Raw genomic sequence first — 25,936 nt, 5'->3', positions numbered from 1 at the left:
AGTTCCATGATCGCATTCTAGAGCACAAAACAAGACAGGACACGCCTCTTATCTGCATCCATCCTGTCCTTTCCCAGTGCTGCAGCACAACACAGCGGAGTACAAACTAGCCGAGAAGATGTCTTTCACTGACGAGGTAAAATGCACAGCATATCTGCGTTTCGAAAGTACATACATAGTTAAACAAAGCTGGAGTTTTCAACCATGCCTGTAGCAATGTTAATGCAAGTGCTAGGTCACAAGTCATAAACCAACACTGTACCAACAGATTCATGGCGTAACTTACGAGCTCTTCGGTCTGCATGTGTTTTAACTTGGCCACGCACGTGTCCCAGTTGTGCACATGGAGCTGCCTGAAGTCGACCCGCTTCCACTGCAAAAATAATCATGCTGCAATGTAGAGACAGGCCTGCTCATCTAGAAAGGCACACTTCAACCAAACCAGCACATATCGCATCTTTTAACATGCAGCCCCGCATCAAATCAGTATCCGCATTTATTAATGGAAAGAACATGTGTTTTCGCATGGCGAAGACGTACAAAGCATCTACCGTCATTTAACCCTTTCAATGTCACTGACATACTACGCACTAACACTAAGTTGGCAAGCTCCGAGTTGGTTTTGTTGTACTTCTCTTCATGGGTTTGTTCAGTCTGGATTTTCATTAGTGTGCTACAGAATGCAGTTCTGCTGTGCGGAGTGCGCACCCAAAGATTCTCATCTGCACGGGGTGGCTCCATACACCGCTACGACTGTTCGTTTCATACTGGAGTAAAACAGTGTGGGTGCATCACCTTATGAAAACCCGGCACCCTTTGCTGGTTCTGAAGTGTTCCACTGACAATGCTGTTGTGAGCAATTCTAATAACTCCAACCATGCCTTGCAGCACTGCAATTTCCACTGCTTCCCACAAGGTGCCACTGTGGTTCAATTAACCTTTCTGGTAGGCTAGCGGCTCAGCGCAGCTTAAATAGTTTACATGCAGCAGAGTTCAAAATCAAAGCCACGAGGCCTTTAATTGTAGCACAGTTCATGCTTTCTGTGCAATACAGTAAACATGAAAAATGTTGCTTTCACAGATATTCAGTTTCTCAGTGCCCTTTTTACCATAATGCTACAATATAGGACCACTTTAGTTGTTGGTATTTGTGAACGATTTGCTCTGTTCTGAAACTGACTCACAAACTTTGGTGTTTGCTGATGATTTAAAATTGTCTTCAAGAATAGAGTGGGTAAATGACAACTATTATTTGCTGGAGGTCATTTGTAATCAACGTGAAGAAAATGCTGTAATGCAGTGATTTGGGCTTGTTGGTATGACATCGTGAGGCTTATAGCGCATGAAAAGACAAGGACGAATGAAGAGGTGACACACACAGGCGCTAACTTGCAACAATATTTATTTCGAGCAAAGGACTCACACATATATACAACTGTTTCGCGTACATCATCATACATGCGCGTTTACAAAAAATACTTTACATACCATTACGCAGATAAGCTAGCTCTTTGCGGGAAAGGGCAAGTGATGGTTGTGAAATACAGTTATCCCCGAGCCTATCAATCATTTCTGCTTCGATAATTTCGCGAGTTATTCTTCCTCGTGCTCTTCCCACGATAGAGCAGTCTCTGTATTCTGGAGCGCACGTCGAGCGGTCACCATCATCCGCCCCAGCATCAGCCCACTTGCAATGCCTGCAGTGAGCGTCGAGGAACCCACCCCGCTTTTCTGCTACATTATACCGATGTTCCCTTAAACGGATAACTGTATTTCACAACCATCACTTGCCCTTTCCCGCAAAGAGCTAGCTTATCTGCGTAATGGTATGTAAAGTATTTTTTGTAAACGGCGCATGTATGATGATGTACGCGAAACAGTTGTATATATGTGTGAGTCCTTTGCTCGAAAGAAATATTGTTGCAAGTTAGCGCCTGTGTGTGTCACCTCTTCATTCGTCCTTGTCTTTTCATGCGCTATAAGCCTCACGGTGAAGAAAATGAGTGTGATGTCTTTTACCAGAAAGTATGTGCAGAGCAATGTTAATTAAATCACTTTGTTGCGTGATAGTATTCGCCGTGTGCTTGATGTTTATGACCTTGGGGTTTACATAGATTCAAGGCTGGATTTTCACCTTCATGTGTCCTGTACTGTTATTCATGCCATGAGGCATTAAGGCTTAATATTGATACATGCATATTGCGTGTTTCTTATGGACGATGCGCGCGGGCGCCCAGACGAAGAAGACGAATTGCGCTTTGCTCTCGAGCTGTCGGCTGAACTGGCCAGCGCTGCAGCTATCCTGTGTAAATATATTTTGTAAATAGTCTCCAGTACTCAATCCTTCGTTCGCGTAACATTTTGGTGGAGCGTGCCGTTCCCCGTCCTCGCCACGGAGCTCCGCAGCGGCCGCACCGTCCAGCTTTCCACCATGGCTCCCGCTGACGAGACCTCGTCTGCTCCTACTACTCCGACTCCAACCACAACGTACGTCACGGTTGCCACTCCCCGCGATCCTGGCATATTCTCCGGCCAAGATAATGTCGACGTTGATGACTGGCTCGGCATGTATGAGCTTGTTAGCCGCAACAACCACTGGGACCCTACCATAATGCTCGCGAACGTCCTCTTCTACTTGGACGGAACACCTCGTGTCTGGTTCCGGACACACGAGGAGGAGATCTCTAGCTGGGATGCTTTCAAGGAGAAGCTCCGCGACCTTTTTGGAAATCCGACCGGTCGGCAGCTGGCTGCAAAGAAAGAGCTTGCTACTCGAGTGCAGTCTTCTACTGAATCGTATGTCTCGTACATACAGGACGTGCTCGCTCTTTGCCGAAAAGTCGACGCGAACATGGTCGAAGTTGACAAGGTAGGCCACGTTCTCAAAGGGATCGCGGACGATGCGTTCAACTTGTTGATATTCAACAATGTGTCCACCATCGACGTCATTATCAAGGAATGCCGCCGCTTTGAGCTCGCCAAAAGCCGCCGCGTCATTCCGCAGTTCTCCCGGCTCCCTAACACGGCTGCGACGTCCTCCTGCGTCGCCATTACCGCTTCACCCCCGTCCAATGAGACCGTCACACGTATTGTTCGCCGCGAGCTCGAGGCTGTAAGTCCTGCCCCGTTCCATCCACGCCCAGTTGACCCCACCATTGACCAACCAGCCCCGGCGATCTCCCTCATTCAGGAAGTTGTGCGGCAAGAATTTGCCAACCTCGGTTTTCCTGCTGCCTGCTCCGTCTCGCGACCTGACGCCCGACTGGTGCCGACAGCTGCGCCTAGCACCAATCTGTATTCCCCTCCCAGATACCGCAACCCTACAGAGTGGAGAACTCCGGATGACAAGCCCATTTGCTTCCGTTGTCACCGCATTGGCCACGTCGCTCGCCACTGCCGCACCTCCTGGATATCGCCGTATTCGAGCTACTTCTCCCCGTCTCCGCGCCCATATGCCGACCCTTGCCGCTACTCGCCTCGCCGTATGCCTTCTACCTCTGACGTATCCATCGATGACAGTCGTCCCGCTCGCTCACCGTCACCTCTGCGCCATCGGTCCCCGTCGCCCCAGCCACGCCGCTATTCGTCGCCGACCAATTATGGGTCTTCCCGGACGGAAAACTAGACCATGCAGCTCCTGGGGGTAGCGCTGCATTATCTTCGTCGTGTCAAAATCCCCCATTGACGCTCCCAACGAACCAGAACTTACTTGATGTCCACGTCGACGGTGTCCCTTTGACGGCGTTAATAGATACTGGAGCCCAGGTGTCCATAATGAGTAATAACCTCCGTCGTCGATTGAAAAAGGTTCTCACGCCTGCTACTACACGAGCTGTACGCGTCGCCGATGGCAGCACTATTGCCGTCACTGGAATGTGTACTTCCCGGATCAGTATCGCCGACCGCCACATTCCAGTCCTTTTTACAGTGCTGACCAATTGTCCCCATGACCTAATCTTCGGACTAGACTTCCTTACGGCGCATTCAGCTTTGATCGACTGTTCTACCGGTACCCTTTGCCTCGAACTTCCTCTACTCGCGCATATTCGTGCTGAACTGCCGAACAACTTTAGTCCGACCGCCTTCGTCCGCCTGCCGCCTAAAACCTTGACTTTCGTCGAATTGCTATCATCTTTCCCTCTGCCCGATGGTGATTACGTCGCTACTCCTGTTCCTGATGTCCTTTTGATGCGCGATATCACTGTGCCCCACTCCGTCGTAACCGTCGTCGATAACCGGACATGCCTTCCCGTCGTCAATTTTGGACTAACAAAGCAAGTTCTACCCCAAGGCATATCGGTTGCAACGCTGCGCGCTATAGGAGATGTCCACGTCACGGCGTTTTCCGTAGACGGCTGCTCCGAGTCTTCACCATGTCCACAGGATGCTATTTGCCGTGACGAAACCTTTAGTCCCATGATTGCTGCGGACCTATTGCCTGAACAAGCAGCAGCTCTGTGTCGCCTTTTGGTTTCGTACCAAGACATCTTCGACCTCAACAATCGACAGTTGGGCCAGACTTCAAATGTTAAGCACCACATAAATACTGGTGATGCCAGTCCTATTCATCGCCGGCCATATCGAGTTTCTCTTTCAGAGCGTAAGGTTATTCAAGATGAAGTGCACAAGATGCTTGCCAAAGGCATTGTTGAACCCTCGTCGAGCCCTTGGGCGTCGCCCGTTGTGCTTGTTAAAAAGAAAGATGGCACGTGGCGCTTCTGCGTAGATTATCGTCATCTAAACCGAATTACTAAAAAAGACGTCTATCCCTTGCCTCGCATTGACGATGCCCTCGATTGTCTCCACGGTGCCAACTACTTCTCATCAATAGACCTTCGGTCTGGTTATTGGCAAATTTCTGTGGATGAAAGGGACCGAGAGAAGACCGCATTTGTCACCCCTGATGGTCTGTAGGGGCATTGTTTGGAGCGTGGTCAAGCTGCCCTGAGCTCGCCAGCAAGGAGCGACTGCACTGCATTGTTGCCGTGACTTGAAGAACCCAGGCTTTATTTTTGCCACGCAATATACAGTAAAATATTGTTACTACGAACCCCACATTAACAGACTTTTGCGATTAACAAACTTTTCAGAAATCCCCCCCCTGCTGACTTCTTACAATTTCAATGTAAAAATATTTCAGTACTACGAACTTCAGAATACCGAATTTTTCAGAATAACAATCGTTATTCAGTTTTCATGTCATGTTAACAACACCTCAGTACTACGAACACATATTCCAAAATCTGGAATTCTTAGATTTCCGTGTATCCCGTCACGGCAGCGGAAACAGAAGGCTAGCAGACGACAAGGCGCAGAAAGAGGACGCCGCGGCGCACGGGTCCGGAAAACGTGAGAAGGGGCCTGAAGGGGGGGGGGGGGGGGGGGGAAGAAGAAAAATAAAACTACACTGGCACGCAGCATAGGAAAGTAGGGCGGCCCTCTCTCAAAAGGCCAAAAGGATGACCGATGACAAGCCGCCGCGCGTTGCCATGAGTACAGTGTACTAGAAGGCTTTGTAGTGGACTCAGAGTAGAGTGTACTAGAATACGGTTGAGTGGGACGAGCGGCTGGGGCGGCGCATGCTTTGCAGTGAGGCGCCCGACGTGGAAAAATACTGTGGCAGCGCTGCGGTCAAAGTGGATTGGGCCGCATCAAGGTCGCGCCGTTGGAAACTGCTGGCGATACTGCTCGGCAGGGTCATTCATACTTCCTCGCGCGCTGGTATTTGCGTTCAGACCGCTCAAATGGTGTTCATAATTGCATATGACATGTATTTATGCCTTAAGAATAAATTCCTTCCTTTCTCTTCTTTATTTTATTTTTTAATGTCGCGTGCATTGCGGCAGCAGTGTCAGCTTTCATTCTACTATGTTATTGTATGGTTCCCTTTGGAGAACAAATATTTTTCTCAGTTCTTCAAGCCGCATGTATCTCTCGTGTGTATTGTTCCGCATGCAGTTTTCCATCAGTAGGTCTTGCGAAACGCAGACGAAGCAACATGTGTAACCTTCCTGCTTGCCGCTTAAAACAAGTAAAGCATATCTATCCCATCCGGCACCTTGTATTCAGATTTATGGGAAGCATTGTTATAGATATAGCCCAATTAGTGGCTATATAGTGGATACGGTGTTGCGCTGCTAAACTGGAGCTCGCGAGTTCAATCCAGGTCGCTCAATTTGATGGGAACAAAATGGGAAAAGACTCGTGTACTTCTATTTAGGTGCACAGTAAAGAACCCTCAGGTAGTGAAAACTAAACCGGGTGCCTCATAATCATTTCGTGGTTATGCCAAGTAAAACCGAAGAATTTGATTAAATTTTAAAAAAAGAAAAAAGCAGGTGGCTGCATTCTTCGGTTTTTTTTTTCTAGGGGTGTAAACAAAATAACTTAATCTAGAGTCTGATTTCCGATAAAAACATGTTACGCTTATCCTACATTTCATACATAAATGTAATGCCGTTCCCAAATGTATGACAGCTCAACTCAGCAGCTTGTATATTATAAATGGCTGCTTTCAGTTATCCGGTGCACTATCATAACGACAGTAATGAAACAATTAAAGGAACGGCATGTCTCACATACACGTAGAGATATGTGCAGATCTGTAGCGTTCGTTGAAGATAAGTGTGGGTACCACATGGGGCACCCAGTTTTAATGGGTTGCAAACCTGGTGAAACTGTCAAAAAAGTTTTCCTTGTTTAAATCAGTTAGCAGATTTACAGGCTGCCCCAAAACGGGGCGTTTATATTGAATGACAGCTAGGAACTTGTTAAGCAGGACTTATTACCAGGCGTGCGTTAATTCTCTCAGGAACTGCGACTCTGCGCAACAACCCTGACTCTCCGGCCGCACAATCATTTGGAATAACAGTCCGCACTTGCATCGGTAACTCACCTTTGAGACTTCAATGGTTCTGTTATGCGTTACATTCGAACGGAAACCACTATTCGGCATTGTACAGTATATCAATAATACTTGCATATATATATATATATATATATATATATATATATATTGTACTGTGAAATGAGGAGCAGTGGGGATGTGAACGACGACGAGAGGTAAACCTTGTTTCGGTGCTCGACCGGCTATGCTACCTCTCGCTGCTTTATCGTTCTAGTCGCGAACGCTGACTTCCCCAAGCGATTCGTGACATTATATATATAAGATGGTTTTGCCTGCTATGAATACTATTTCTGTGAATGAGAGATTTCTGTGCAGTATTCACGGATAAGTGTGTTTGTCACTGCAAACACGTGCACTTATCCCCCCCCCCCCCCCCCCCCCCCGGTTGGGAGTTCTCACTTTTTCAATTAGTGCATTTAGAATATTTGTTATTTTTCCCTTACATATCTATACATCGTAAATATATATGTCTATGTACCCTCTGATTTAATTACCTAGAAATACAATGGTCATTCTTCGCGCCACACAGTTAATAAACCTGGTTTATTTCACTCTAATATTGTTTTCTTCGATCATTGCCCGTGATCAGTATCCGTCAACAAGAAATGCGTGTAAAATGACACGATATCAATAATAAAATTTTCTTGCGTAGCATCATGTTGCAGCAGTTACTTTTAAAAGACAGTGCTCAAAACAGCAGTTCACCTGGCTAAAACTACGTACCGGCCGTCAAGAGTCATGGGCGCACCAAAGCAACTAAACCATTAAAAATGTACTGCACAGACGTTCTGCGAGAAAAACTAGGTGTCCACCAGCGTCCGCTAGCAGACGACGCGCTTTACAATGACAGCAAAATTGGAGACATCGCGTTATACTGTATAATCCATGCCTCAAATATATATTTTTGGCAAAATGGTGTAAACATAAATTTGGAGAAAAAGCACTATTTTAAGAGGGTACTATGCACAATCGGCCTCGGCGCCCGCAGTGAAAGTAGGTTGAATATGCCGCAGAGCGCGTCTCCACCCCAATCCAGTTCGCTCGCAGCGCCCTCGCACAATTTTCCGTATGGCCCATTGTCTAGTACACTCTAGCTCAGAGGAGGCTGAAGCGCTGCTTGCCGAGAGGGGGCGCAGCAAGACGGAACTCCTGAAGTCCGGGACACGGCATCTGCCGAACGGGCACGTTACTTTTACCACTTCACTTCGAAGTGCCAGTTTCTGCACTAACGACATGGGCAATTATTTGTGAGGTAAAAAAGTGCGATTCTCCAGACGGCTCAAGGAAGATTTCACATTGTTCCCGCAATGATGTTGAATATCTGCCCAGTTTGTTTTTACAATCATTACGCTTCCACGGGAAACTTAATATGCCTAAGTCGTGCCACAGCCTAATCATACGCAAAGGGTTGTCCCGTTACCTTCGTCATGCCATTTGCACTAACCGCATCAGCTTTGATTGTTAAAATGCTATGGTAAACTATGCTACTACAGGAAAGTAAACTTGCCAAGCGCTCGCATAGGCTCGGAGGCCAATTTGCTCAGTAATTATGGATATGCAAACTCAATTGGTTTGTCTACGACACTCATGCACGCTCGCTTTTACAAGACCATTTCCTTACAATGCAAAGCATAAGAGTCCGAAACGAACAAGCATTTTTCAGAGCATGTATAAACACTTTATTTCCAGCAACAAATACAACATATTGATCAGGCGCATCCTGCAAAAATGTAGCAGAACAGCATGCAGAAGCTAATCAGCACCCCAAACAACCACATTAAAAAATCCCCATACAGCTTTCTGTTGATCAATACGTGCTACATAAAAGTTTTTGAAAACCAGCAGGTGTTGCGATGTGTTTTGCCCCCTGCTGCAGCACGTGTACAATGCCCGCTCATCGCACATGGATGTTTTCAATTGAGTATCTGTGCAAACTTGCGCACAGGATACTTGATGCAAATGCTTAGCAACTACATATTTTTCGCAAGTTTCTTGTATAAACTCACGCCTTGTATGTTTACTTTAGCATGTGATATTGGTGGAAATGGTGTTCTGTGTTCACATTTCATTATGTCAGGCTCTTGTATGTACTAGCGACCTGTCTTCAAGGTTTTACAGCTGTTGGCAGGTATTGAAATAAACATCAATACTTCTTTTTGGGCGAGTTGGTACATATTGAAACTTTCAGCAACAGCGCAAACAGACGACCACAAGAAGGGAGACACGTACACACAAGCGCTGACTAACAAGTGGTTTCATTGGCAAGGATAGCGCACCTTATATATGCCAGGTTGAAGCAAGGGAAAGGGGAAAAAAGCAAAAACAATAAACAATAAACAAATGTTAGCATATTCTTGATTTGTGACTCCTGAGCCATCTCATCTGGAAGCTCCAGTGAAATCAACGTGTGTTAGAGGGATGCTATTAAAAGGAAACACTTAATCACTTCAATCACACAACTGCCATTTTCATAACTTATAAGAGAAAAAAAAGCTTTAATTTCTGAATGTTGTTGTGAAACCCCAGCGCCTGAACGTCAACGGGAAGTCATGAATTTCAATGTATTTATTTTGTATTTTAGACGCTGCAACACAGCCAAAGTTACTGAAAGTCGGCAAATTCTGCCTTTGGCACTTTTAGACAGGAATGTCAAAATCCATCCAATCACAGTATGATGGAAGAGGCCACCAGTTTGTTTTAACACGTAAGTGTTTTATGCTGGATTTCACGAATTACTTCCTGCAACGGAGCGGTGAAGCGAAGTGCTGCATTAAGACACTAACGAGCGCCGACAGGGAGTGCTTCAGTAGTCACAGCACAGCGACGCTCCAACGCAGTGTAGCCAAATAATAATGAACCAAATGTAAACGTCTCCATGACTTTGTAAACTCGTGATTTTCAACGAAGCACTGTGTAATAAATATTAAAATAAACATTACTAAAAGTGTCCGACGGCAGGATTCGAACCCAGGACTTCTAGTATAGAAGCCCGAAAGTGAAAGCATTATGCCACATACGACACATGGCTTAGACCGCAATTATCAATTTCTTCTGGGCAAGTCAGTGCGTTTCAACGCCGCTCGCCAACAGGACGCCGCACGCGAAGCAAACATGCGACACGGTCGCCGTACCGCAAGTCATGCGCCTTTCGCCCCAGCGAACCACGAGTTTATGAAGAAAACATCCAACAGCTTCTGTGAAGACACATTTCACTTGTTCTATCAATTCTTATGAAAGAGGGATCAATCATAATATCTTTTCTTCTTCTCGTGGTAAGAGGGCTTTTTGGTATTGCTAGAAAGATCTAGCAATTTGCTAATTTAGCTCAAATTACTTTTTTTTATAGAGGTCCATGACTTACTAAAGGCAGTACCGCATTAACTTGTAATTTGCTTGTCACTGGAAAGCCCTTTTACTTAATGAACTTTAACTCTTTGCAAACTTCACAATTTCAAATTTTCACAACACCTGATGGCAAGCAAGAATTCTTATTTATTTATTTCACAATAATGTGAGCTCTAGTGGCCTATGCAGTAGTGCGACAACAGATAACACACATGTAATACATGTGCACACATAAAAAAAAAACACGAAAACATATGACGAAACCCTGTATACAACCCTATTGCAAATCCCAGTATCCAGTGCGCAGTGCCATGCCTGATTATGGGCCCAGTGTCGTGCACTGCATGCTGGGACGTTGGCAAGGCGCGGCATACTGGGAGGCGCTGGGCGCGGGGTACTGGTGCGAAATGCATCTCTAGAGCGAGAAATACGTGGTGCATGGCTACCTCACGTATTTTTTCAAATACAGAAAGGAACAGAGAGCATTGTAATGCAATAAATAAAGAAGTAAAGAAAAAAAAAGCCCTTACTACGAACCTCCGACCTAGAGATCCCAATCCCAGTATCCTACCACTACGCCACGCCGATTCGTGATTACTGATTCATAATTTGCCATGTCAACAAGCAGACACAGTTGCAGTTTTGCACAGACATCTTGCACAGACACGGTAGATGCGCCCTATCGCCCCGCAACTAAAACTTACGCCTCTATCAGAACACAAAAGTTATGCATTTCAATCGACACGTACCGTAAAATTCCAAGCAAGTGCCCCCCCCCCCCCCTCAAGCAAGTCGAAATTACCGGCAAAGTTAGGGGGGGGGGCGCTATCCCGGAACGGCACCAAAATTCACGATGGCAACGACAAAATTTTCCCGCCAAAAAAAAAAAAAAAAAAAGCGCAGTGGGAATGGCATTAAAGTTTTATTGAACACTTTATTAAAAACCATGTCCATGGTGAAACGTTTATCATTAATGAGAGTTCCGATACAAACCAAGCTCAGCTGCAGTGCATGGCTACCGACAACGGACAGCGAACCACGGCTCGGCCATGCTCGCATCGCAGCTGGTGGCGCCGCAAATATCATCATGTTTTCTTCATCGTGTGAAATTATTGCGAGGAGAGGGTAAAGCGGCAACGACGGTAACAAAACATTGCTGCTTGAGAGAGAACAAACCACCGTCATTCCGGAACTGGAAGTGAACTGGAAAATGCCTAGTGACGATATCGGTGGTGAGTGATTAGCAGCGGTGAAGCTGCCGGCGATGCCAGAGCGTAGCCGCGACCACTCCTCTGTCGCCGAGTGGTCACGTCGCTGTGCCGCAGGGAAATCCTCTGTGCCGTGTGAGAGGCAGATCTCGCCGTCGGCCGGCGGTCTGTGAACAACAGACTGCCAGCCGCAGTTCACACCGATGCGCACGTGTGCCCACTGGTGCGCCCGGGTGCGACCATGTTTCGATGAAATGGTTCATGGGGCATCTCGATGTGCACCGGTGCAATTTGCCGAATTTGCCAATATTTTCGTGGACTGGATGTGGCAGGCCAGTGTTGGCGCCAGGAGGGGAGCGGAGCACTTTCCCGGAACGGTGCGGAAATTTGAAATTAGTGAAGTTGGGGGGGGGGGGCCTCTTACACAGGTGGGGGTGCTTGCTCGGAATTTTACGGTATGTGTAGTCGCATACCTCCGTCAGAGAAGCGGTCGGTTAATGCGGCTGGCAGCCTTCGGCGACAGCACATATAGGTGTGTTTATAACACGTCATATCGGCGCTCATAGCTTGTTGTGCTGACACTGTAGACACGAAACAATGGTCTGTCTAAAAACACCCATGGGAAAACTGAACTACAGAGTAATTTATCCTCGTTAGACTTGCTGATTCCTGAGCCCAGACCGTCCGATGGAGTGTAGACAGACTCAGCGGGTACGGTAGGCCTAACCTTCGGTAGAAGTGAACGATCTCAACGCGGGTACCTGATGAATGCGAAAATGTTTGTATTTGAGCTTCAGAACCTTTTAACTATTATTCTTAGTACACTAGGGAAAGTGGAAGCACACGAATCACCTCAGCTTTGTTGTCAGTGCGATAATATCAATCAGCGGCAGGCTTCGTGAGGTCCGTTCGAACGCGTATGAACGGCTGCCGGTTTTCGTGTCGACTGCACAACACTGCGACAACTGGCAGTCATTGCTTGGCCACAAACTACTGGAAAACGAGGCGTTATCTGCGTTTGCGTTGGCCACAAACTACTGGAATACGAGGCGTTATCTGCATTTGCGTAATTTCGTTCACGAATACAGCTATCCGCACAGTGCAAAGGGAAATGCACAAAGTGAAAGTGATCTTCAGTCTCGCATATGCATGGGCAGCTCACGCACCTTTATTCCAAGCTGAAACACCACCGACATTTATGACCCCAAATTATAGAGCTACAGTTAAACCTGGACATAACGAAATTGACAAATTCCCGAAAAACTTCGTTATAAAGAGGATTTCGTTATATGCAGGTTTGGCACGAAAATTTGAAAAAGAAACGCTTACCGTGTTTACTCGATTCTAACGCGCCCTGAATTGTAACGCGCACCCGTTTTCCGTTTTGGTCGAAGCACTCATCCCTGGAATGTCACACCAGGTACCGGATGTGTGGACGCGTGTCGTTTCGCACAAGCGCGAGGCATCGGAAACGAAGAGCGAGCGTCACGATGACGTCGTACGTCGTGTATAGTGGTACAGTAGAACCCCGCTGTTACGTTCCCGGGGGCTGCGTTTTCCCGGCTGTTACGTCGTTTTCGGCCGGTCCCGGCACAGCTCCCATAGAACCCAATGCATTGGTAACCCACTGTTGCGTCGCAATTGTGGGACCGTTCCCGCATCACACGTTGCGAACTGCCACCCCGCGCCGGCCCGAGCGGCCATTCTGACTTTTCATGTCACTTGGCTTAGTGGCTTGACGATGGCATTGGCCGCCCAAAGTGCAGGGGACGACAACTATGACGTATTTTCGGTTTCCGCCAGCAAAAGTATGTCGCTTGAGATCCGTATTTGCTATCTAAAGATGGTGTCTATGATGCCTTGTGGCCCTAAAATTGTTTTGGCTCACAGATATTCCGTATAAAGTCCAAGAGCGATAACGCAGTCGCCGCGTGCCGTATGCTGTATGTGCAAGTGATGTGCGAGGGGAGCCGACGACCGCGTCTAAACTCGCGCGCGGAAGAAAAGCAGGGAGGAAGCGCGCCTTCTTCCGTTGCGCTCGAGGCACCGGCGAGGGAGCGAGGGGGGAGGGATAGCGGGGCGGCACGGTCGCGCAGGCCGTATCTTGAAAGTGATCTGCGTTTGGGCAGAGTCTAGCAGTGTAGGTGCGTCGGCGGCTCGTAGCTTTGTGCGTGCTGTGTGTTCTCGGTGCTCAGTTTGCGTTGAAGCGATAGATAACAGCACGAAGGTCACTTCGCTCGCTTCTCCAGCGGCGCTTCCACACGCCGCCAGTGTTTGACAGCGCGTGTCCGTGCTCATCGAGTGTGATGTGTCACAGCGTGTACCAGCGCATCGGCAACATCAACTGGAAAAGGAGAGAGTGCCGGCTTGGCGGGCTATGCCAGCTGCAGCCAGCGGCAGGATCAGGTTTGAATGAAGGGAGGGGGAAAGGTCACGCCCGCGGCGGCAAGATCGCCGGGTCGAGGGATGCAGGCCCGCCTCTAACACGCACGCACGCACACGTGCGCTCGCTTCGCATTCCGTCGCAGTGGAGAAGGTGCGTCCAGTTGCTGCTCGCGCAAAAATTACAAAATTTGGGGCAAAATCTCTAGGTTGTCACAGGGGAAAATTCGTTATATCGAGGGGGTCTCCCACTGCCACTTCGTTACATAGAGGTCTCAAATACATGTGCTTCTATGGAGTAACGGCGGGGAATAGAAAAACTTCCGTTATATCCAGGAATTGGTTATATGGAGGTTCGTTATAAGCAGGTTTAACTGTATTTAGGGCAGGAGTCTGTTTTTTGGACAGGACAAACCCATAAAACTGTATCAAGCATTTAATGTTCAACAGCGCTGATACCCCCGCAGTGCGGAACAAACTAGCGCAGTTTCCGGTACGAGCCAGCGAACTCCAGCGACAACCAGCGCTTGTACAGCTCACACCAGTGTGCCCCAGCGTCATAGCAGTGAAACCAGTGTCTCCTCCAGTATGACCCAGCTCTTGTCCAGCGATCTCACCACTGTCGCAGTGACTCCCAGAGTGCGCCAGTGTCCCCAGTGCCATCCAGTGTCAAAAAACGCACTGGTTTCACACTGGAAGGCACTGGAAGACGATGGTTTTTGCAACTTGTGTTGCAAAATAACATGAGAAAATATTTAAAGAAATAAATATGGTTTAACGGCTTCATTAAAGTTAGTAGCCTGAACAATTGCTCAGCAAAAGAGATCCAGTCTAAGACAGTATGCAGGAAAAAGCTCTGTTGGTAAGCTGTGGTTTTCGCCAAAATTAGCTGCAGCAAGTGCTTGTAAGTTTGACAAGTCGTATGCGCCGCCAGCAGTGTTAGAGTTGCGGGAGTGCTTATACTGATTGTTTCAGACAGAATACTTTGCGAAAATTTCGCATGGCCTATCCTCTTGTGTAACGCTTCTACTCCCATCAGTTCAACTGGAGAGTCTAGCCTTAAATATATGCACCGTACTATTCTCCTCTGCACCAAGCAGTTTGGACGTCTTTTAGCATAAGGGTGCTGTACCAACGACACATAACTCCAACTTAAGCCTATAAGTGCTTTGTAAGCTTCCAGTTTAATTCTAACTGTTGCCTGTTTTAGCTTCCTCTTTAGAAAGCAGCAACACGGATGAACAAATGGCAGATATATGTGCGCCCAAGTCACTGATTAGAATAACACCTAAATATTTATATTTTTGCACTGTTTGTACATGAGATCTTTGGACATGGAATACACTAGGGTACCACTGACGCATAATTGTTAAGAACACTGTTTCTTCAAATTTTAATTCATGGCCCACTGTATACTGTGTTCTATTAGTGAGACCCTCCTTAAATCCCTCGTGGTCATACATGCAGGAAATTTTTTTAAAAACAATACTATCATCTAGAAAAAGTTTCAAAGGCATCAACTGGGAAATGAATTGTGTTAAGCCATTCACATATCAAAAATAACAATAGCTGAAAGACACTCCCTGAGGAACTCCAGATGCAAAGTCTAGTGTCTCGGAAGCACTGTATTCAATTTTAACAAATTGTTTTCTCTCTCTCTTAACTCTTTCCTTGTGCAACAAATGTACTCATATTGAGTGGTTTTATGTGGTAGCATTTTATTTCAAGATGTCATAGATACGCCTGATCACTGCTCTTTTAAAGCAGTAGCAGATGTTCACACACTTTTACAGCGAAGCTGTATAGCCAATGCGTCTGTCGTCTCTGTGGGCAAACACTCGGGAAGCACGCGCTGCCTGCACAGCTGGGTTCCTTGCAGCACCAGCAGATGGCGCTCGCCTCCAGTGTTACATAGAATGGCAATGCAAGCTATAAAATTACAACTGTCCAAGTGGGCGGAAACAAATTATGTACTGGGGGAACTACAGAATGGGTTCAGACCAGGCAGAGGCTTAAAAGATAATACTTCTGTTCTAACTCCAGTGCATAGAAATTTCAGTTCTTCAGAACAGACCACGGAGTAAGATAAACAGGAGCGCCGACTCCGCCGCCGCGCAACGCATTCGCTCGGGACAAACCGTGCAACGCAAATTATACATCGCGTAGCGCCATCTGTCGAGGCGCGTGGAAAACACTCAAAAGCTTGCTTCCATGTGCGCATGCGCTGAGTGGCGGAGACCGGCGGCGACGGCGGCGCAGAACGGGCAGCGCGGCACCCGCAGAGTGTGTCGTCTGCTACAAACGTGGACCCTCGGCCGTCTCAATTTGACAGCAGTGAAACACAAAAAATATATGCGCACAAATAATAAATGCGCAAATAAACACGCGGTAGCGCTTTTATGCACGCATACGAAACATTTTTAGATGTCTTTAGAGGAAACAGACGATAAATGATGCTGTACAAATAGACACAACAGAAGTACTTGTTTTTCACTCTACGTCTGCACGGAAGCGAAGGTGCGAAATTTTCGTCTTCGTCGCTTTGTTTACCATGTCTGCAGTATGTTTATTCATGCCTGACGGAACAAGGTATCTTCATACTTGTGCGTGAAGAGACTGAGCAACAGGACAGTGTTTTGTTCCCGGCTGCAAATCTGGTTATGCGAAGGACGCGAGAAGTTTTCGCTCTTCGCTTCGTCATCTGATCTTCAACTACTGCACCAATGGCGTCAAAAAATTCCTGAAAGTAAGCGAGCGCTTAAAGCAATGTACAAAATATGTGCGCGACACTTCGAGAAGCAGCTTATTTTTGATAGTTACTTCAGCAAAGACAAAGGCGATGTCCTACTAGATCTAAAGAAAGTGCCTCGATTTCGAAGCGGAGCAGTTCCTTCAATTTGTTTAGGGAAGCCTGGCGTAGCTCAATGATGCTGAATGCCAGGAGGAACCAGAAGACGCCAATGCGGAAGGACGGGAGGAGCTTAATTTAAATTTCTCTTCAAATACACACAGTGCAGGTGCCTTTTCTTGTCCAGAGACATGCCGTAATGTAGAGAGAGAGAAAGGTAAAGAAAGACACGGAGGTTAGCCAGTGTAAATACCGGCTGGCTACCCTGTAAATTCTCAGCCTTGCCTTTGAGATGATCCCCCCAGTTATTCAGACACATAATCATAGCTTCTCTTGTGAAATAATAAGCAGGAAACACTGGCAGGAGAATTCCCAATTATTATGTTTATAGAGAATGTGGCAATTCTGCTCGCAAGAGAACCGGGCGACACGAAAAGCACCGCGAGAAGCAAAGATGCAAGTGAAGCATCTTAGCACTTGATGCCTGCTCAGATAAAAAAGAGTGATAAACGTACGTCAGCTTTTGTGTAAAAACTTCTTTTCACTGTCGTCTTTCATTGCTTGAGACCACCCGGACTGCCGTTATATCGCCTTACCATTTGCTATAGTTTTTCTTTCCATCTTTGTTTATTTTCTGTTTCTGTGCCTTGTAAAGTTCCATGTAGGCCACCTGACAAATGCCCTGCATTTGGCCTGTATAAAATAAATAAAATGATACATGACTTGTTTCTCCTACTAACGTCACTCCGTGAACCGCAAGAGCTATGTGCGCTACAGGCGTCAGGGCGAGCGCGGAGCAGACGACAAAACGAATAAGCAAGCAGGCGCCGCGAGAGAGTCCCCGCGCCTCTGCTCCTCTCCGCTTTAGAGTTTTTCTTCATTCGTAGCGCCGTCTGGCGAATACGCTGTGAAGCAGGAGCCGGCGTTGCAGAAAGTGTCCCTTCCAGACGAGCCAAGTCGGCGTTCCTGTCTTATCTTACTCCGTGGAACAGACCTTTACCGATAGCATTCCTAGATATTAAGGAAGCCTACGACAATTTAGACAGGGAGGTATGGGATATTCTCAAGCATGAATGCATACATGACTATTTTGTGGAACCGCTGAGGGAGATATATATATATACAACTGAATAAAAATTCAATGGGAAGGCCGAAATTATAACGAAGTGGTGAAAATTCACTAAGGACTGAAGCAAGGATGCCCTCTGCCTCCATTTGTGTTCATGCTTTATGTTAAGGGCATAGAAAGACAACTGGAAATGGTCAATTGGTATTTGATTTATCATACACATGTTGTGGACAAATGGTGCAACAGAAGGTGCAGACGACATAGTGCTACTAGTGGAAAATGCTAGAGATTTACAGACGCTGGCCAATATGTGTGGCAGTGCAACGACAAATCTAGGCCTTAAGTTTAGCCCAGAAAAATTGGGAACGATGATCTTTAATGAAAAAACGACTAACTACCCTGGTGTCGTTTAAAGTGGAAGTCATACCCATAGTCAAGCAATATAAGTATCTCGGCGTACACATAAACGAAGGAAAGACTTACTTAAGCGCCCACCAAGATAATTTGAAAATAAAAGGAAAGCGGGATCTGGATAGGAGTCCTGGTGCCAGGGCTGACGTTCGCGAATGCCATTCTGTACCTAAAATCGGATATATTATTGGGGTTGGAAGTTAACCAAAGGTCGGTAGGCCGGTTGGCTTTGGGAGCCCACGGTAAAACCACAAATGAGGCAGTGCAGGGTGATATGAGTTGGGCCTCTTTTGAAGTCAGAGAAGCGCAGAGCAAATATAGTTTTGAAGAAAGACTCAAGAACATGGATCAAACTAAATGGGTGGCTAAAGTGCACAAGTATCTGTATCTGAAAAGCGTGGGCACTGATTGGAGGAAGAGGTAAAAAAAAGGTGGCTACGAAGTACTGAATATTTGAAGGTGTAAATAAACAACCAGGAGTCATCAGAAAGAAAGAGAAACAGAAACAGTGAATTCGATGCACAGAATGGAAACAAAAAAGACCATGGAGGTTCACAAGACTCAGAAGAAAGAAATTAGAAGAAAAGATTTCACAGTAACATGAAGGCCAGTGCATTGCTATTTGAGGCTCGACACGGTTGCCTAAGGACAAAAACATACTGGGGCTAATATTCACAATTAGATGAGGCATGTGTATGCTGCAGCAAAAGTCAGGAGACCGCTCAGCACATTCTAAATGGAATGCGAAGGGATTCACCCAGTGAGACCAGTAGATAACGTGCACCTTCCAGAAGCACTTGAAATTAAAGTACACGGAAGTATCAACCGGTCAGCACTCGAGATAAGCAAGAGACGTTTAGAGTATTGGTGGAAAAAAGGAGGGAAGATTAAAGAGATGTATACAAGAATGCTAGAAGGAAAAGCATTGACAGCATACCTAAGTAACTCAAGCAGGCTAGGTGGCAATTTATCACCGTTCCATTTCAAAGGGGATGCGAATAAATCATCATCATCACCGCGGCAGCATTAGTGGGAGGCGCGCGCCGCATGCGCTGCTGGGTTCCTCGCGGCACCAGCAGATGGCGCTCGCCTCCGCGCATCTGCGGCGCCGGCCGTGCAGGGGTAACAAAACAACACCAGAAAGCTCACCTTTGCGCATAGCATAACCCGGTCAAGATTACGGTTACATAAGCTGCAGTTGTCAGGAAGCAGCAACTGTAGCAAACAAAGGAGGGAGTGACACAATTTCACTTTTGTATGTACAAAAAAGGACCCGCCTGATTTGTGTTGTGACAGTGCTGTGGGAAGGCCACGTATAGTGAAGACTTTTGTATAGCAGCGTGCATAGGAGGCACGGTGAATGTGTTTAAGTGCATTTCTCTTCTCTCTGGTCTACTTTGCAGGTGCACGAAGTAGCGCGCAAGCCAAGTCACAGGCCATCGAAACAGCTTAGGCTAATAATCAGGTAAAGTTCATGTGTGCCATGTGAATAATTTCAAGCTACATTGCAATGTAGCTTACCAGCATTACCTGCTGGAATTTTTCGTACATTTTTGTCAATCTTCGTTACGTTGTGTATTGAGTGTACTTCCTACTAGCTGGTTAGGCTGTACTGTACTTACTGCAAATTGAGCTTGTGTTCTGTCTTGTAATCATGTAGTATTCCCCCCACTGTAATGCCTTATGGCGCTGTGGGTATCAAATAAACAAAAAAAATAAACAAAACAATGGGTATTCATTCTAGTTGTCATTTACAGCTTCACTGTCCAACCAGCTTCACAGCGTGGATTGGAGAAGATTTTTGAAGAATTCTTAATGTGGAACTTCAAAGAAGCATCTCAAGGAACACAAATCAAAGTAAAAAAAATGATATCTTTAGTGCTTGTGATAGTTGCTGGCTGGCTGACCGCGGACCCGAACGCCACTTCGACGGCTGTAAATCTAACGCGTACGCGTGATCTCGCGACCGATCACTGATGAGTGCCATCCGTAGGAACATTAGCGACAAGCTTTCCTCAACAGTTCGTGGCCTGTTATCACACCGGCCAGCGGTGAATTTTTGACATGCCCACACCATTGGCCACACTGTCTAGCCTGTTAGACCTAATTGAAGCTGCGTCGTCAGATGTTGGCGACAAATGTTATGATTACCAAATTAACGCAGATCTATTCACAGCTGACGCAAAACCATCAGCAAGCCGACAAATAGCCTCGCCAACGAAAGTGAGTACACGGGTTGACCGTTGCATGTCCACGGCCGCCATCTTTGCGAAATACCGTACGGCGGCCCCTCGTTCCAAACGCTGTTAGTGTTTTTTTCGAGCTTCAAGCTACCCATCACAAGACTACCTAGCTTTGAATTTACATGGCGGATTTTGAATTTACATGGCGGACTCAAAAATATGTGACAACACGCTGACCCTCGGCTGCAGACCATTGACGCTGACAGCAGGTCGACGCAGACGAAAAAAAAAAAAAAAAAAATCAGCAGCTCCTATGCTGCCGAGGAAATAGAGAGAAGTGAAACCTTGTCCTGTTTCTTCGGTGTTTCTCGGAACGAATTGCACTGACGTACACCACGTTGTGCTCGAACCACAACTGGTTTCACGGACTGCAGCGGGCTATGAAGTTCCGGTTGAGAAACTCGCGTTGAAACCTGGCCGTCACACCGGGGATGTTGGCACTAGCGTTGCCGAGGCGTGCACCACGGTTGTCGGGTTCCTGGAGAGCAAGACGACGCTAACATTTGGCCTCAACATCGGGGCTCCTGCAACTCGAAGTCGGGGGCTCTTCGCTGACGTTTGGCCTCGACATCGCCCTCCCGCAAGTTGGGGTCCGTGGCTGTTCGCTGACGTTCCGCCTGGGCTTCGCAAGCCTTCACGCTAGAATCGGCCCGTCGACGACGAGCCTTTTCCCGAGTGAGTTCACAGCGCCGTTGCTCAAGCGCAGCCTGCTCTTCAGAGGAACATACCGCGCGCTGCCTTCCCCCCTGGATGCCGAAACTGATCTGAGGCGAGGGAAGCCCAGCGAAGTGCGCACAACCCTTCCTTCCCTTTCCCTCTCCGCGACACACCAAACAACCCTGACTGGTCAGGCTCGTCACGTGATCAGGCGCCGGCGCAGTTTTCCCCGCACGTGCTCTTTCTTTCCTTATGTTTTACAGCGAAAGCTGTATATGGCTAGGCAAAACAAAAAACCGTTTGTCCCATGTTTTGATAAATGTCTCCATTGGCTGCGCCGTCAGTTACGGCGTTCTCTACATCGCACCCAAGCGCACGCCATTGGCAGCGCCTTTAGTGACATCGTTCTCTGCGTCGTACCCAAGCAAGCACGCCTGCTCTGCCTGCAACGCAGCCTCCTTGGCTCGCCGTTGTCGCGTGCATTCGATATCTCGGGTTAGCTCGGCGTCGTGGTTAGCAGCATTCGCCCGCCATTGGCACTTGCGTTCCACTTCGCGATTTCAACGTGGATGTTCTGTCGCAGCCAAAGCCAAAGTGCTGCTCGAGAAACTCCCGCCGAAAGTAGGCATTGCCCCGGCGAACGCGTTTCCGCCATTGCCACGTTGACGCTGTTCTGCGCGCAACGCCATTTCCTTGGCTCGCCGTTGTCGCAAGCGTTCGATATCTCGAGTTAGCTCAGCGTCGTGGTTAGCAGAATCCACCCACCATTGGCGCTTGCGTTCCACTAGAAACACAAACATGTAACCAATAATTTTTGTTCCTGGCTCATACCCTCATATGCAATGCAGGTATGCGCCACGGCGTCCGCCATGCCCCCTCTTGTTACTCTCTGAATTTTGCTCTGAGATGGCACTTGGCGGCTTCACCGTATTACCCGCTAGCAGAAGACGTTCTCCGCCACCCGCGCGCTGCAGGTTTGCGGATGTATTGCACCGCGCTTTTTCTGTCGTCTGCAAGCAAGAACTACAAAAGGTATTGGGTGTTTTCAAAATGACAATAAAAGAAGTAATCTATGTACACAATAAAAAATAATGGCAAAATCAATTGTTATGATGACGTTTACCGGGGCCATAATTCACGCCTCTGTGAACTTGCAGATTTACCCGCTGTGGTTGCTTAGTGGCTTAAGTGTTGGGCAGCTGAGCACGAGGTGACGGGATCTAATCCCGGCCACAGCGGCCGCATTTGGATGGGGGCGAAATGTGAAAACACCCGTGTACTTAGATTTAGGTGCACGTTAAAGAACCCCAGGTGGTCTAAATTTACGGAGTCCCCCACTACGGCGTGCCTCATAATCAGATCGTGGTTTTCGCACGTAAAACCCCATAATTTAATTTTTTTTTGTGAACCTGCAGACGAAACTTTTAAGCTGTAGGTTTCTGGCAGCCGTAGACGAAGGTACACCTGTTGGCTGTAGCGGTGATATTCCTCTGATATTTTACACGTCAGTATACGCTGCTGTTGTGTACCGTTTTGAACGTTGAGCCAGCGAAAGGAAGACCCTGAAGAGTCATTTCCCAACATACCTGCGGCTGCAAGTTATCACAAGAAAGAACTGGGAGCCGAGTTCGAATATAATTAATCGGCCGTATGCAGCCTCCATTTTTTGGAAAGTGACTTTCGCCAGGACACGAAGAGGCGCATGCATGTTCAAGCTAGGTGCAGTGCCCAGTGTTTTTCCTCACTATCCATCCTACATGAAGAAGGAGCAGCCTAAGGTGAGTAGTTCTAGCGTTACACAGAAAAGAAAGCGCGATTCCTCTACGGCCACGCCGGCTAGCCTGCCTCCACCCGTTGAGGAAGTGTATTCGTGCCCTGCATCGTCCTCAGACACACTTGAAGTTTGCATGCCTGCTCAAGCGCCCGAGCCCAGATGGCCCAGTCATCAGGTCACATCAGAAAATGTATCTACAGTCTGCAGTGATGATGTGCCTGATACTCCTCTATTGGCATCAACAAGCGGGAAATGCGTCAACTTTATTTTTCCAACTGATGTGCAGCCAGTAAACGGGGCAGGCGCCCGTGCCGTGAGATCAGTGGGTGCTCAAGCTGAATGGAGAAGCTCCGCATCAGCCTTCCTAGAACGAAAGAAGTGGCGCGAAAAAGAAAGGACCTGGAAGGCACGGAATCAGAGGCTGCAAGAAACTGTCGATGCTTACAAAAAGGCGCTACAACCCCTAAAGAAAGAGTGCAATGTCAACCAATTTCTTCAAGTCGCCAGAGATTCAAACCAGGGCAGTACGAAAGCCAGATTAATTATGGATCAGGTGCTGAACTACAAGGCAAAAAAACCAAAGTGGTCCGAAACCACTCTACAGTAGTGCATAATTTTGCGCAACCTTTCCACAAAGTCGTATGAATACCTCAGAACAGAGCTCCTCGCACTTCCATGCAGAACAGCGCTTCAAAAATACCTAGGAAGTACTGCAGATGAAGTAGGTTTCAGTAATCTTGTGGAAAAAAAGGCTGAGCACCGAGATGAAATGCCTCATGACGGAACATGTGCAGCCTCGTCATAGATGAAATGCGGATCAAGCAGAGGCTCGAGTACAACAAGCAAAGAGATGTTTTCCTGGGAGATGTTGACATGGGAGCTCTCAACGTTTTGTCGGCGTCTGAAAGGAAGGAACTGGCGAGAGAGAGAGAATAAACATCTTTAATGTCTAAATGCAGCTTTGGAGAGGCGTCCTCATTCCAGAATGCCTTGAGCTCGGGCCGCGTCCTGGGCTCTCGCAATCAGCCGTTGCTGATCTTCGAGGTCGGAGGTGGCCAAGGCTCTCTCCCAAAGCTCGTTGGTGTGGTAAGGGTTCGGAGGATTGAGTGGTGCCTCTCTGCAGACCCCTACTATGTGCCTGAGGGACCCGGGCTCTGCGCAGAAGCGGCATTGCGGAGAGAATTCTGTAGGGGCTATGAGGTGGTTTCTGGTTGGGTGGGGGAATGTGTTAACCTGTAGAGCTCAGGGGAATCGCTCCTGCTCTCTAGGTAGTGACTTGTGTGGGGGTGCATATGTTCTGCAGGTTAGCTTGTAGTGTTGTGTGATGTCTTGGTATGAGACTAGAGGGTGCATACGCTCGGGTTCAGATTCCTCGGCGTCGGCTCGGTGGGTCAAATCTCGAACCACGTGGTTGGTGACCTCGCGAACTCGCTCTTGTGCTTTTTGCTCTGTGGCTTGCATGCAAGATTTAGAATCCCAGTAGGAGACTGCTTTACAAGGGCCTGCACTAGTGAGCTCCTTGCGGAAACTACGAAGCACATCATCAGAGACTGAAGAACGGGGATTTGAAATCGTTCAGGTTGTGACTGACAACGTAAACATCACAGCCATGGAAGTATTATCGCATGGGCAACTGCAAACCTGAGTATCTTATCCGGCCGATCCAAGCCGAAGTTTGTTCCTGCATCATTAAAAACATCCGATCACAGTTTCTGGCAAAAGAATTCGGAAAAAATGGCAAAATTTCGTCGACCTACATAAAGGACCTCTACAAGATGCAACAGGGCTCGATTCTGAAACCGGTCCGTTTTCTGACCAGAAAACACTGCTTTCCATCAAACATAGAAAAAATGGTAGTGAAGCCTGCCATTCAGTTGTTTTCAGCTGCCATGACAGCGGCTTTGTCCTTTATGAAGGACCATGCCGGGCATACGTGCAACTCAAAGCTTGCTAGCGTACGACCAACTGTAGACTAACGTAGTGCGGCCCGGACGGTCCGTGAAAATCGCGTCGTATTCGTACAACAGCGATGACAGTCGTGCCCTTTCTCTCTTCGGCAGGCTGTTGACCTCTGACAAAAGTGGGTGCGCTGCCCCTTGCAACACCGCGGCACAATGTTGTGCCACCGTCTCTCCGTTGCTTTGATCGTCTTTACCGATTACGGTTTGCTCGCTCGGCTGCGGCCGGGTGTGGCCCGCTCGCGCCGCCCCCGGAGACTGGCGTGTCTCCGCAGGCACGGGCGCTTTTGCGAAACGCTTCAAAACACCCGTTCCGTTCTCTCAGTAACCTCCGCTGGCGATGTCTATCAAAATACCCGACTTGGCGAGAAAGTCTCGACCTAAAATAACAGGCACTGACAGACCGGGAAGATGTACGAGGCGTTGTCGCCTGACGCGTCTCTCCCAACGAATAACTAGTCTAGCTGCACCGCTCGATTATGCTGTGCCGGAAGCAAGGCCTAAAGTGGTGTCACTATCTCTTAAGCGGATATTGTTCTCGCGGAGATGATGCAACACCTCGTCACCAAATAAGAAGCGCTTGCCCCAGTATCCAATAATGCGGCAAACTTCTTTCGGGCTATCGTTAGCTCGATGAACGGCGCCTGCGAGTCCGCGACATCTCCTACGTGACAAGCCAAAGGCGCAAGTAAATCAAAATCACCGGTTGTGTTCGAGATCGCCACCCGGGACCCAAAGTGGATCACCGGCGGCCTCGCCCGTTTCCCGAACCATGTGCTCGACCTCGGCCCGGCGTACTTGCGCATTCACGGGCGATGTACCCCAGTCCGCCGCACTGGTAGCAACGGCCACCGAAGCGTCGGTGGCGTGGGCGCCCGTCGCTCCAATCCGGCGGGCCGTAGCTTCCACGCTCGGCATGTCCTGCTCCTCCGTTCTCGCATTAGTCGCAAGTTCCTGCCGCGGCGCACTGCGTTATGCTGTGCTGTTTTCAGCGCGTAGGCGTACGGGTCCAAGGCGCGGTCTGATAATTTCCAACCACGCTGGACCTGCTCTTCGGCGAACGATGCCGACGCGTCGACCCTCGGGGAATGTGTAGCGATCCCGCCGCAGTTCCACGCGCAGCGAGGCTCGAGT

General features: G+C 47.9%; 1 protein-coding gene across 3 annotated transcripts in view; it reads right to left on the bottom strand.

Annotated features, from left to right (window-relative positions):
* The window catches only part of LOC119459390 (serine-rich adhesin for platelets-like), a 299,849-nt gene that overhangs the window by 69,515 nt on the left and 204,398 nt on the right, over positions 1–25,936 (bottom strand). For all 3 annotated transcript variants that reach the window (XM_049671415.1, XM_037721183.2, XM_049671416.1), the window contains exon 13: positions 287–373. In XM_049671415.1, coding sequence (XP_049527372.1) covers positions 287–373 — 87 coding nt within the window. The remainder of the gene's footprint in view (positions 1–286; positions 374–25,936) is intronic.

Source organism: Dermacentor silvarum, chromosome 7 (assembly GCF_013339745.2).
Source record: "Dermacentor silvarum isolate Dsil-2018 chromosome 7, BIME_Dsil_1.4, whole genome shotgun sequence".
NCBI lineage: Eukaryota > Metazoa > Arthropoda > Arachnida > Ixodida > Ixodidae > Dermacentor > Dermacentor silvarum.
Note: the sequence above shows the minus strand (reverse complement) of the source record. Positions and strands in the feature narration are given on the sequence as shown.